Genomic DNA, 13,206 nt, shown 5'->3' with positions numbered 1-13,206 from the left:
AAAAATTGACTAAAATTAATGTTGTTTGCAAATGCCAATACAATTCGGTTGTTTGTAACATGCCAGCTATTAGATATAACTCAATACATGTATCACATGAAATTAATTTTGAATAGTCACATATTATATATATATGAACATAATGAATAAATACAGAGAACATAAAGTAGATATATTTAAATAGATGAATGCATAGGACTTATTAATTCATTTTACATATGATAAACAAATATAGGATCTCTCCCATTTCTAAATAAATCTTAGCAAAACTACCACTTAATGATGTCAAATTAATAAATTTCTTCCCACATTCTGTTAATGACTAATGTTTAATTCACATGCACATCTTATGCTTTTAGTTTTTATATTCTCATTCTTAACATTGTATTTTTTCTATCAGTGTACATTTCTAAGCATGGGAATTCAGAATGTCAAAAGAGAAAGGCAAAGAATTTTAAAAAACAAGGTATCTTCAAAAATAACTAAAATCCAGCAGAGGAAATAAAAGAACAGATATATAAGAGATATCAAAGGACACTAATTATTGCCCAATGAAACTACTGCTCTCTACCAAAAAAATGACTACAATCATTAATAATGATGCACTGAATAGATTAGAAGATATTTGATTGGTTCTGTTGTCCCAGCAAGTGGAGTACAGTCATATGGCTTTTGTTACAGAGACTTTGAGGTTGTTGCATAGTAACAGTGAGTGCCAATTAGAAATTCAGTTCTCTCTGCTCCAAATCTATATGCATTGCACTTTCTGAGATAGTGGCAGCAGATGCTCCAACCTCCTCTCCAGTCAGCTGACTTGAGGTTTTGTCAGGAAAGGGCACTGGGAGCAAGGACTCCTCTTCCTGGTCTCATGCTGTTTTCTCTCCTTTGGCTACAGTGCTGTGGCTGATATCTGCATGCATGCAGGAAGTTCTTGTGGTATTCACCCTCAGGCAAGTTTCTGGGACTAGTCACAGTCATGGCTCCCCTTCTTCAACCCATGGCTCCTGGCACTTTGTTACAGAGGTCATCTTACTTGCCAGTCACACTGTGAGATCCATCCTCACTGACATCAGCCTGCAGACTGGAACCTGCTCTCTCCTAGAGCTGTCCAGTGAACGTGTCTGTGGTAGAGTTTTCTGTAGTGACATGAGTCTGAAACCCATTGCTGAGGAGATAGACTTGGGTCATATACGATTCTTCCTTTTGGTAATCCTCTTTAATTACTGATTGCTACATTTTGTAATTTTCTTCTACCCCTCTCTGCAGGCTACCCCCTAAAATACTTAAATATTCTTTAAATCATCGCTGGTTTCTCTCTTCTCATTCCACTGCCTTACACACCTTGATATCCTGATATGTTCGGTCCTCAGTTTCAATATTGATAGGCTGAGGAACATTGTATTGAAGATGTGTCTACAATTATTCATGTTAATTTAGACTTAGAAGTAACAGTGCTTAATATTACAATTCAGAATTTATACTTGTTATATTTTAATTAATAAGAAGATTTTAAAATGCTTACTACGCACCTGGATATATATTTTTAAAGGTTAACTTAAATATAGATATCAAAACAATTCTATAATACCAAGGATAAAGTGTCAGATAAAGTATGGACTCTAAGCGACTATGATGTGTTAGTACAGACTCAAGCTCAGTAACAAAGGTCCCATCTGCTGAGTGATGCTGATAATGGGGATGCTCTGCATGCAGGGGACTATGGGAAATGTCAGTACCTTCCTGTTATTTTTTGGTGAGATTAAAGCTGGTCTCAAAAAATTCTTAAAACTTAGATTTACAGAAATGATTGCAGCATTCTTGAAGAAACTAGAAATGTGTTTTTTAGGGATGGTGAGAGTAACATTGTACCAGATTTAGGTTGGCTATTGTGACTGGTGCTTACAAACATATGTTTTGTTTTCTAGACAGGATTCAGAATAGAAGTTGTGTGTCACATAATCCCAAAATACACAATTCTTGTCCAACATGGAAGTTTTTGCAAATCTGAAATGCAGAGAGAATGCATCATTAATCTGATGATACGTAACTTAATATTTAAACAAACAAATATTAAAGTAATATTTACAGAGTAAATCTCAATATTTCTTAAAATGTTTCTATAAAAACACTTAAATATTTCTTCACATACTTGTTTACCTATTGCCCTTTGTTTCTAAGATCAATTCCTGATTTGCAAGAATGAGAGAATAATGTATACGAGTTCTAAAGAAGCTTACAGTTCGGAAGAGAGAGTTGTGCCAGTTGTCCACACCCAAGAATTAGTATTTTTTCTCTGGAACAGTCCAGTCCATGGATATATTTTGAAAATGTTCAAAAAATTCTATGTGGAAACAAATTTTATGAGAAATTAAGTAAAATTAATTTGCATTTGTGAAAACAATTAAAGTTGGCTCACAGTTAGAGGGGGAGGTGACATCTAAGCAAACTGCATAGCCCACCAACATCTGGTGACATTGGTAAATAAGCAATCAACCTGTCCTGTCATCCAGGAATTCTTGGTCACCCCAACCAGGTGGCCCAGCATATCCGTCATCCAAAGATCACATGACCTTTTGTGGATATATAAAGGACTCTGAATCAGTGTGGAATACATCAAGAATCACCTGATTTGAGGCAACAGCTGCAGCAGAACCAGCAATATTTTAAAGAACTTGCTGAAGAAAACAGTGAAGTCTATGAAAGAGTCTGTATCTCCTCCTACCACCCTCAGTGAATAACATGAAAGGAAAATACAGGTTATTTCTTAGTGGCTGAATTCACAACATCACTGACCAACTGTCCAAATCCTAGCAGCTGACAATGGGAAAGAGTGTTTTGCATGAGTGGGGAACCCCTGCCAGAGCATCTGATTGAATTCCTGACAAGAGTTCAAAGAAAGGAATTTTGTGCTCTGGAAAAGCCAAACTTACCATCAAGTTCAGGTGCATGATGAGGGAATTACAGAGAATGACGTCCACCTCATTCAGGAGAGAGCCTTCTCTTAGGCAACTGGTAGCTGATATTATGGATATTAATAAACTTTTCAAAAGTCTTGGAATGATAATTCATGAAAAAAGAGGTGTAGTCACATTAGAAGCCAAGTTGAAAATGCAGGGCTGCATGACCAACATGCCCACCAGTAACCAGCAAGGGCAGATGAATATCAGAAAGCAAACCCCGCATGTTGCTGCGAGATGCACAAGACTTGAAAGAGAAATACAAATCTGCAACTGCACTAGCATAAAGCAAAAGTCTAAACCTTTATATCTTATTTTATTTATTTATTTATTTATTTATTAAAGATTCAGTGTATTTAATTTTAGAGGGACAGGAAGAGAGGGCGAAAGACAGGGAGTCATAGATTGGTTGCCTCTCCTGTGCTGGATCCCTGACAGATTCTGCAACAACACAGGCACCTGCCCTGACTGGGAATTGAACCTGTGACATTTTCTTTGATGGAGCAATGTCTAACCCACACCAGTCAGGGAAACCTTTATATTTTCAATGAATGTATTATAATGCTTTTGCCTCTGAAATTTATTTATATATTGAGAATTTGAATGCAGGTTTTGTTAATATTAAACACTGAGAATGATTTTGGACACTAATAAATTGGTTTTACAAAAAATGGGACAATGATATTTCCAGAGAACTTATTTTGAAAGAAACTTTTGGACAAATTATTTTTTTCTTTACCAGTTACATTCAATATTGTTTTAGACCTGTGTATACCTTGAGAGGTGACTACCCCAATGGATCTGGGGCCCATCTGACACCATGCGTATTTTTTAGAATATTCTTCACTATATTCTCCATGTTGTGCTTTCCATTGTGTTGTGACTGGTTTTATAACTGGCAATTTACAAGAGAACTTTTTGAGAAAAGTTTCAGTATATACAAGTTATGAAACTACTCTTAACTTTCATACATAGGTAACCACTTTTACCATTCTTCCGTAAAAAAATGTATGCCAATTAACTCACTTCTCTTTTTAAATCAATGTTATTGTTTGTTTGTTATTTTATATTTATTGATTTGAGACAGAGCAAGAGAGAGAGACTTCAGTTAGTCAGTCCACTTAGTGTGTCATTCCCTGGGAGCTTCTTGTATGTGCGTGATGGGGCAGCAACCAGCACCCTGATTCTATTCAGATGATGCTCTAACCAGCAGACCTCCCAGGACTGGGCCTATATCAATGTTGTTTTAACCGTCTAATCAGAATACAGAAAGAGAATTATATAGGTTATACTGTGTATTTTATAGTGTTCTTACATGGCAGTTTGAAAAAGGCAATGCTGTACATGGCAAGCTATGAGAATTCAAATAGAATTAATAAAATATTAACTAAACTGTATTTTTGCAACCCAAATAAACATGATTTTAAAAATGATAAACCAAATACAGTTATTTTTCTAGGTTACAATGATTCAATTTACAATATACTTTTATATATTGGACACATTGAGAAAATATATTAGCATGATTAGGTGAACAGCAAACATTGCCATTTTACACCTCTGAAATTTGATCAGTAAAACTAACATGAGCATTTATTACTGGAGAAAGCAGTTAGAGATTCCAGCGAAAATAGAGCAAATTTATACTCTTCATGTCTAAGACTGCTCCCATGGCTCCTCCAGTCCCATCTCAGTTCCTGAGTAAGAAGTGCAATTCTTACTGTTTGGGGAAGGCTGAAACATCACTGGTGTTGCCACAGGGGAAGTCTGACTACTTGGGAAGTCGTGGTTAAACTGCCCACTCCTTTCTCAAGTCAAAGTGCCGAACTCAGTAGGTTAAAAGTGAAGAAGACCATCCTTTTTCTGGTCTGTGCCAGGAAAGTGTCAGCTACAGACAGGAAGGTACCCAATATGAGAGCTCAGTGCAAGAGGTGATATTAACTCTCTACACCTACTTGCTTGGTTGGAAAAATATTTGCACCGAGTAGAACAAACTAAGATAATCTGGTAAAAAAATAAGCCAAAGTTGATTGGAGAACTGATGTTAAAACTATGAGTCCTCCCTTACAAACAAACACACACACACACACACACACACACACAAGTATATCAAGTAGCAGACAGTGGAGCCATACTGACTTGAGGTGTTTTTTGAATAAATCTTGACATGCATACATTTTTTAAAATCATTGGTTGTCAAGTAAGCTTTGTAGGCCCAAGTGGAATCCCTGTAATTGAACCTAACAATAAAATTATAACAAGAATTTAGTAAGCATTCTAAAACTGAAGACTAAAAACTGAGTAAGCATATTTCAAAAGAGATGATTGTACAGTAAACATTTATAACTGAAGTTATGAAAGTATAAATCTAATAAGCATGTAGGAGGATCCATGTTTATTCTACTATACTATTGAAAATATGGACTTACCAAAGTTTTAAAAACATGCAAAGAAATGAAAAAATATCTTCCACACTCTGGGGGATAAATCAGCCCTACAAAATAACTTTCATAGGGATAGGATGTTTGAATTTTTATATAAATATTTAATACTAGTTATTATAAATATATATGTTCCCAAACTGCATTTTAAAAACTGTGTTCTAATAACTCTATGGAAATATGATGGCAGTGACAGAACAATTAGGGAAATAAAAACTCTATGAATGAATCAAAATTATCAGTTGAAAAATCATTATCTACACTACAAAATTTAATACATTTACATAAATATTGAGATGTAGAAGAAAAAATTGATGAAATAAAGATGGAGGGACAGAAATAATTAATTCCTAAAGGTAGAGAGAAATTGTTAGAAAAAGTAATGGAGCCTTGGAGACCTTCATAGAACTTTATCAGTAAAACCAACTTAGGTATAATTATTGCCTCCTAACAAAAAGAATGACAAAAGACAGAAAAACAATTTTTGAGACACAATGAATGATTATCTTAAATTTTATGTGAAAATATATAAACCCATGTGTATAAAGTTGTTTATGTAGAAAAGATCATCTGCTATAAATTATGCCACATCAACTAGATAAAGAAAAGTGTGAACTTGACCTCTACCACACAGCATCACAAACACAGCATACAAAAATATAAATTCTCAAAGTATTATAAACTTAAATGTAGAAGTCCATCAGTAAAGAAAAAGATAACCCATAAAGAGTAATGCAGTGGATTATCTTCATGAACTTTGACTAACCTGTGAAACATGTCCAAAATAATCCCCAACATCCAAAATGAGATATTGGACTATGGTAATGCTAATAAATCCTGGTCATTAAAAGACTCCAGTATGAGAAAGCAAATGTCATTAACAGCCAAGAAAGCCATTTCCACCATACACATTAAAAAAAGAGTCATATTGAAAGTATAACTAGTTCTAAGAAGAAAAATTAAAGGTAACATACAGAAGAAATGGTCAAGAGACATGAATGGGCACTTCTCATTCTCACAGAACAGAAATTCGTATCGAATGGTGCTCTGAATGATGTGTTCAATTGATCAGCATGTGGAAAATACCCATTAATATCATAATGATGCATTTATTTAGTGATCAGAGCTGATGGCAATAAAATTCCTGGCAGTAGTAAGCTTTGGATCATGAAACAATTGGCTATAATTTGTATTTACTCAGCAAACTAAAAGTAGGGATGATTTACATACATATATATTTCAGGCCCTGCAATTTCAATCTGATACAAAATGGCAATGCATTTTACTTATGCACATATGCCATTAGAACAACCATATTTATGAATTATTGTTATATTATTATATACAATATTTGCAGCATATCAATTTATATATTATATAAATTATTGTATATAAATTAGTTTAAATATATATTAATTGGAAAAATAAATGCACAAGCATTTTTATGAAATAATTATTCATAACAACCTCATATTACAAATATCTCTATTCTGAGTAGATGAGATTGAAGAATGCCTGGTATATACAATACAACAGTGAAAATTAACAAACTTCAGGTACATTCAATGATGTGGTTTAGTTGAAAAAATATCATGAGAGAGTTAATGGAGACAGGTAAAATAATGAATGAATGACTCCCATTACATAAAATTCAAAATTAAGAGAGATAATTTGTGATATAAAATCAGTGGCCAAGTGAGGGGAGAGGAGAGTTATGAGAGTGGGCACAGGAGCGGGCTGGCAGCACCTGTTTCATGACCAATTTCAGTTTGCAACAAACACAAGCACATCTGTAGTCTCCATGATGCATGGTACAATTAAGGAGCAAAGTTTACTTTTCAAAAAAAGTATTTATAGAAGCATGATTGTCTATGAAAATCAAGAACTGCAAATTGTCAAATGCACATTAATGGCATAAAATATAAATCAAATATTATAGAGTCAAGCAATAAAATACTAACAATCTTTAAAATAAATTAGAGATATATATGAAAGTATGAATGAATTCTATAATAATATAAAATAAAGTACTCTTTTAAATACAATGTTGGAAACATTAAAAACCTTACCATTTCTTCTTCATTATCTATATAGAGCAGGTTAGAGTCCTTAGAAGCACAGGCCATCAAACTCTCATTCCATGTTTTTTTTTCAATGCTGATGTAATAGCAGTTGTTGGCATACACTAACCACTCTGGTGGACATTGACCACAATGATATGCTGAGGAAAGATTATGTATTTTCATCCAAGAATAATGTGACTTTTAAAATGAAAATTTATTTTAGTATTTGTGTAGGTATAGACAAATTAATGCACAATATATATACATACCCTCACAGCCTGGCATATATAAAGCATAATACACTCACACACACTCATACACACTCACAGAGAAGGGTCAGCCCCTCACTCCCTAATTCATGTGCCCATATTCAGCAAACATACAAACAAAAACATCCACTTTTTATATGTCCTGAATGTCAATGAATGAAACCACACTTTTAGAAACCAAAATTATCTTTCAACCAATTGGAAACAGTAAGTATGATAAATCAAAAGAATATTTCTTCTATTGTTTCATAACGAATACACTTCTTACTCATTATTTATGTACATTTATCACCCAGTATTGTTATATATATTTCCCCCACCAAAAGAAATTAAAACCTATAAATTTTGACTGTGTTAGAAACAAGATAGGAGCTGTATTGATATCGGAGCATAGAAAATAATTTGGTACCTTTCTGGTTCCCTGTTGTCTGGTTCCCTGTCTGCTTCCCTGCCTGGTTCACTGTTAAAATAAAATATAATTTCTATTATGTACAAGAAAGAAGAATTATTCTGTACCAGTATTACATTTGCTACAAGAAATAATTATTAGAGAAAAGTAATGTTGATGTACATAAACCATAATACATTCGTTTCACACTTTGAAATGTGGTATATTGTCCAGCATTAAATGACGTAGAATAAAACTTATTTTACCAAGAAGAATTAATGAAGTGTGACAATTTGGGAGAAATTATTTTAAAAGCCTTGAGAACCAAACTTCACCAGCTCTTACACTATTTCAATTAATCAATATGAAGAATTTATTTCTATTTCTCAATAAGGTATCCTAAAGCATGCCTTGAATTATAACACAAGAATATCTATGGATTATGGGATATATATATATATATATATATATATATATATATTTATCATTTATTTACTTACTGTTGTTCAAGTAAAATTGTCTCCATTTACACCTCATCTAGGCCCCTCACCCCAATTATCCTCACCTTCCACCCTCAAACTTACTCACTTTGGCTTCGTCCATGTGTCCTTTATACATGTTCCTTGATGGGCTTTCCCCTACTTTCCCCCATTACCCCTCTCCACTCACCCCTCCACCCTCTGGTTACTGTCAGTTTGTTCTTCAGTGCAAAGTTTCTGGTTATATTTTACTTGCTTGTTTGTTTTCTCCATTAGGTCCACTTATAGATGAGATAATATGGTATTCATCTTTCACATCCTGGCTTATTTCACTTAGTATAATGCTCTCCAGATCCACCCATTCTGTAGCAAAGGGTAGGAGCTCCTTCTTTCTTTCTGCTGCATAGTATTCCATTGTGTAAATGTACCATTGTTTTTTGATCCACTGGTTTACTGGTGGGCATTTAGGTTTCTTCCTGTGCTTGGCTATTGTAAATTCCCTTGCTATGAACATTTGAGAAAATATATATGGCAATGATAACTTGAATAAAGTTTCAATCTTCAAAGTACATAAAGAACTCACATGACTCCTCTCCAAGACAACACACACCCCAATTAAAAAATAGGCAAAGGACCTAAGTAAACTATTTTTCTAAATAATACAGTTATTTATACCTGGGACAAATTCAGAACAATTTTGCACTTACTCTAAAGGCATACTTTAAATGACAGTTCTATTCTATAATATTATGAAGTGTTTGGAGGCACTGATGAACACAAAAGTGAAAAGTTCCATATAATCTTACAATAATTTACTTACATTGATTAACAGCTTTTGTTACCACAGTGCACATCAGAACAAGGCAGATGACCCCTAGTATCCCAGCAATGAGTGTCTCTGGAGGTGATGGAGATGCTGCAGGGAGGGAAATGGAAACACTGGGAAAGGGGGGATGAAGACAATTGTTTGGATAGTTTACACATAGAGAATCATATCCATAAACTTGATTGGATATGATCAAAGCCATATCTACCACTGTAATCTTCCTCTCAGAATATACCATTACATTTTCACTAAATGTAATGCTCTATGAGTTAGACTTGTAGAGTTCTACATCAAAGACTACAACTTACAACAATGGCTGAATGAGTACTCAGCTCTCATCTGCGAATACCACATTCCAACTTCAAGTCCTGATCCTTAAGATGAAAAATATGTGAGCTTATCCCCTTCTCTTTCCCATACCTTTGCACCCAGCTGCACATCTGAGAACAGTTACACTGTGTCTGTTGAATGTGTTACCTCTGCAGTGGTCACTCTTGTCACTCCCTTGAAGATCCTGAGAAGCATTTTGAAGATTTAATTCTGCATAGGTTAGTTCCCGCTCAGTTCCTGGAGTGGAGCCTTTAGTACCCTTAGGTTTCTTGTGCTGTCTCTTTGCGTTCTTAACCAGATTCAGTTCTGCGTAGGTTACTCTTTGCTCAGTCATCTCTGCAGCTGAGTGGTGGCCGAGACTGTGCTCTACAACATGTGTGCTCACAAATAAGTGACACAGGCACTGAAGAGGTCCCTCACAGTGACACTGGGCGGGGTAGGGGTTGAGTATCAGGCTCATTTCCTAGTTAAGAACCTAATGTTGTGCTTATAGATTTCTTAGATATTTACACAAGTGCTTCATGGTAGATACAATAGTTAAGATACTCAACATTTGACAACATATTATTAGTTTGAACAATAAAATGCTGTATGTTAGTGATGAATAAAATAATTTTATAGATAATAACATTCAGATTTATTTAAAGTCAGATTCCACAGAAATATTTTAACACCATTAGAATACTAGTATTAAAAATAAAATATTATATTAGAAAAAAGAAACACCATATTTATGATAAATTTGAACTTGAATAATGTTTAAAGACTAAGTACTCTCAAAATGAGGTAGTAATCATGTTGGCATCTCTAATAATTTTCTGAACTAAACTTTTATTTAGTAATATACATTTATTCATTAAAGAGGAAGAGCTGTTATCAAATGATCTTCTATTATGAATAAAAATCTTTCATATGTTAAAAATCTTTGTCACACTAAACTTATTGAAGACCTAAACACATAGACAACAAAGTGAAATTATTTAAACACTTATGTTACATAAGAAATTGGCATTAAATTATGGGCAAAGATATAAAAGCATAAAATGTGAAATAAATATATGTACTTCATGTACATTAGAACATTATTGTTTCAAACTTCCAGACAGTTCCCACACATGTTATAGTCAGGGCACCTTCAGTTGTGTGAGCCATAGTAATGAATCAAATGGTGTAATTTATAATTCAGTCAGTGGGCTCTGTGGCCAGTGAGTTCTAGAATTAATTCAGGCTTTAAAATTCGCAATGTATGACCTTTAAAAAGGTTAGTGTCTAGCAACATAACTTACTAACATAAAGTGGGAATGAAAACATGTAAACATAATACATGTAAAACATTTAATATTTCACCTTTTTAAGCTCTCCATATTATTTTAGTCATCCTAATATAATGTGAACACATTTTTATATTATTTCTGATTCATACCAGGGGAATGCTAGGCTTAATTCATTAGACAGAGTGTCTATCAGTGCGGTAGGCTCTCTAGCAATGGAGGCTCAGTTTTTAAATAGTTTTTGATTCTTTATAATTAAGCTTCAACTAGAATTTTATTAGAATGCTTCATCCTGATTTTTATTGAAAGCCAGTTGAATTTATTTAATCTAATTAAGTGCATAAAATACTATGTTTGACCTCCACAATTAATATAATTTATTAAAAAAATCTCTTTTAGAGGCTGAGCTAAATATAAAATAATATATAATTATATTGATTATAAAATCAAAAAGATAGCTGTTCCTTTCATAATTCTTATAGGATTTTTACTTTAAATTTTTTGATTAACATATTCAATTATTCTTGTGTATATACACTGGGTAATTGTCCACAAGCAAGAATTTGAATAGTCCAAGACATCCTCCAACATATTTCATATTCTATTCTTGACTTTTCACTAGAAATTCTTTAAATAAAATACCAATATTCTCTTTGACTTGATTGTATATTAACCATACCTCACTTATATCACATCTTATGTTGCATTCTCCCCCTACATGAGATGGGCTAACAGAGATACAGGAGAGTAGAGACACACACGTACCTCTGGAAACCAGGAAGTCCTAGATCCACTAGCGGGAAAACAGCTAACTCTTGTAAACAAACAATCTCTGTGGTCTTCACTCCACTCTGTGGGCTGACCTGTGAAGGCTCAGAGTGAGGCAAGAGTCAAAAAAGCTGATTTCTCATTAATGTGTCACTAAACGTTTGAACAGGAAATTCTTACACTTGGGCTGTTTTGAAGGCTGTGCATCTCATCACACACCTGCAGAATCTAGGAGACTTTGGGCTGGTAGTGTGTCATTCAGTAGGTCCATTGGCAAATGTATCTGGAAATTGTTTTCCTAATCTGAAAGGAATTAGAAAACAAAGTCTAGACTACTTATGCAGTGAACTTACTTTCATCTTAATCACAGACTCTGAAATCTTAGGCCTGGTTAAGAATATCTTGTGTGTGTAAATTCTACTTTTGGACAGGGTTGTTTAATTTTGGCTTTACATATTTTCCTTCCTTATAGTCTCATTATGGAATTTCTATTACGATGGAAACAATTTTAAAATCATAATTCCATAAACAATAGATATTTGATGATACTGGTCTAAAAAATAGTCTGAAAATTTTCAACAATAGTCTGAAAAATTACTACATTTTCACCTTTATGGTAACTGTCACAAGTACTAATCCCACACTATTTCTCAATGTCTTGCCTGAGTTCTTAAAATTCCTTCCTTCATTTTATTATTATTAACTATTATTTAGATTTCCCTTGGTAAAGATAATATCTCTGTGAAGAATCAAACTTTAAACAATATTGAACTATATCACTATAGCAGAGATTAAATTATTATATAACTACCAATTACATTTTTGTTGATTCATTTTCAAATCACTACTAATTGTCTGTAATTTGATAGGAATATTGGTTTTAAATGACAAAAGCACACATCTATGTATGAGGAAAACAAAGGTAATTTAACATTTTTTGTTGTTAAAAAATGGGAAGGACAGAAAAAGTAGACTTCTGAAAGACAATTTAAATGATACATGAGCATCAAAAGAAACAAAAATTTACTGCATAATATTTGATGTCTACATATTGCAAAATGATTATTACAATAGGTTCGGCTAAAATCCACCTTCTCATAGAGTAAGAATTGAAAGAAATAAAGAATATACACAGTGTTCACCGTGTTTGTGTTACCCAACTACTAATCACATGGTAGCTGTCTGTGTCATTAGACCAGAGGTTTTTGACCTTTCACCTGTCATGGCACAATTTACTAACTACTAAAATTCTGTGGCACACCAAGAAAGTATGTTTTGCTAAGGTGAAAGAACGTAGGTATAATTTCGATTGGATTATGAAAAGTAATAATACTATTGCCTGCTCTTCTTTCTTCGATGTGTCTTTTTAAAATATCAGGTGCCCATACTTATATATGATGAGGTCTGTCTGAAA

The 13,206-nt window shown here is 33.6% G+C and overlaps 1 protein-coding gene across 1 annotated transcript in view; it reads right to left on the bottom strand.

The window, feature by feature from the left end:
* LOC119002335 (NKG2-A/NKG2-B type II integral membrane protein-like) overlaps nt 1-11,804 on the bottom strand; it is a 30,449-nt gene extending 18,645 nt beyond the window's left edge. Inside the window, exons 1-5 of the mRNA XM_037068192.1 lie at nt 11,790-11,804; nt 9,901-10,133; nt 9,418-9,513; nt 8,140-8,190; nt 7,468-7,619 (exon numbers count right to left, since the gene is read on the bottom strand). Coding sequence (XP_036924087.1) covers nt 7,468-7,619; nt 8,140-8,190; nt 9,418-9,513; nt 9,901-10,087 — 486 coding nt within the window. The 5' untranslated portion in view covers nt 10,088-10,133; nt 11,790-11,804. The remainder of the gene's footprint in view (nt 1-7,467; nt 7,620-8,139; nt 8,191-9,417; nt 9,514-9,900; nt 10,134-11,789) is intronic.
* Nucleotides 11,805-13,206: the final 1,402 nt, after the last annotated feature.

The sequence above is a fragment of the Sturnira hondurensis genome, unplaced genomic scaffold (genome assembly GCF_014824575.4).
Source record: "Sturnira hondurensis isolate 20B ecotype Veracruz unplaced genomic scaffold, ASM1482457v3 Scaffold0017436, whole genome shotgun sequence".
Classification (NCBI taxonomy): Eukaryota; Metazoa; Chordata; class Mammalia; order Chiroptera; family Phyllostomidae; genus Sturnira; species Sturnira hondurensis.
Note: the sequence above shows the minus strand (reverse complement) of the source record. Positions and strands in the feature narration are given on the sequence as shown.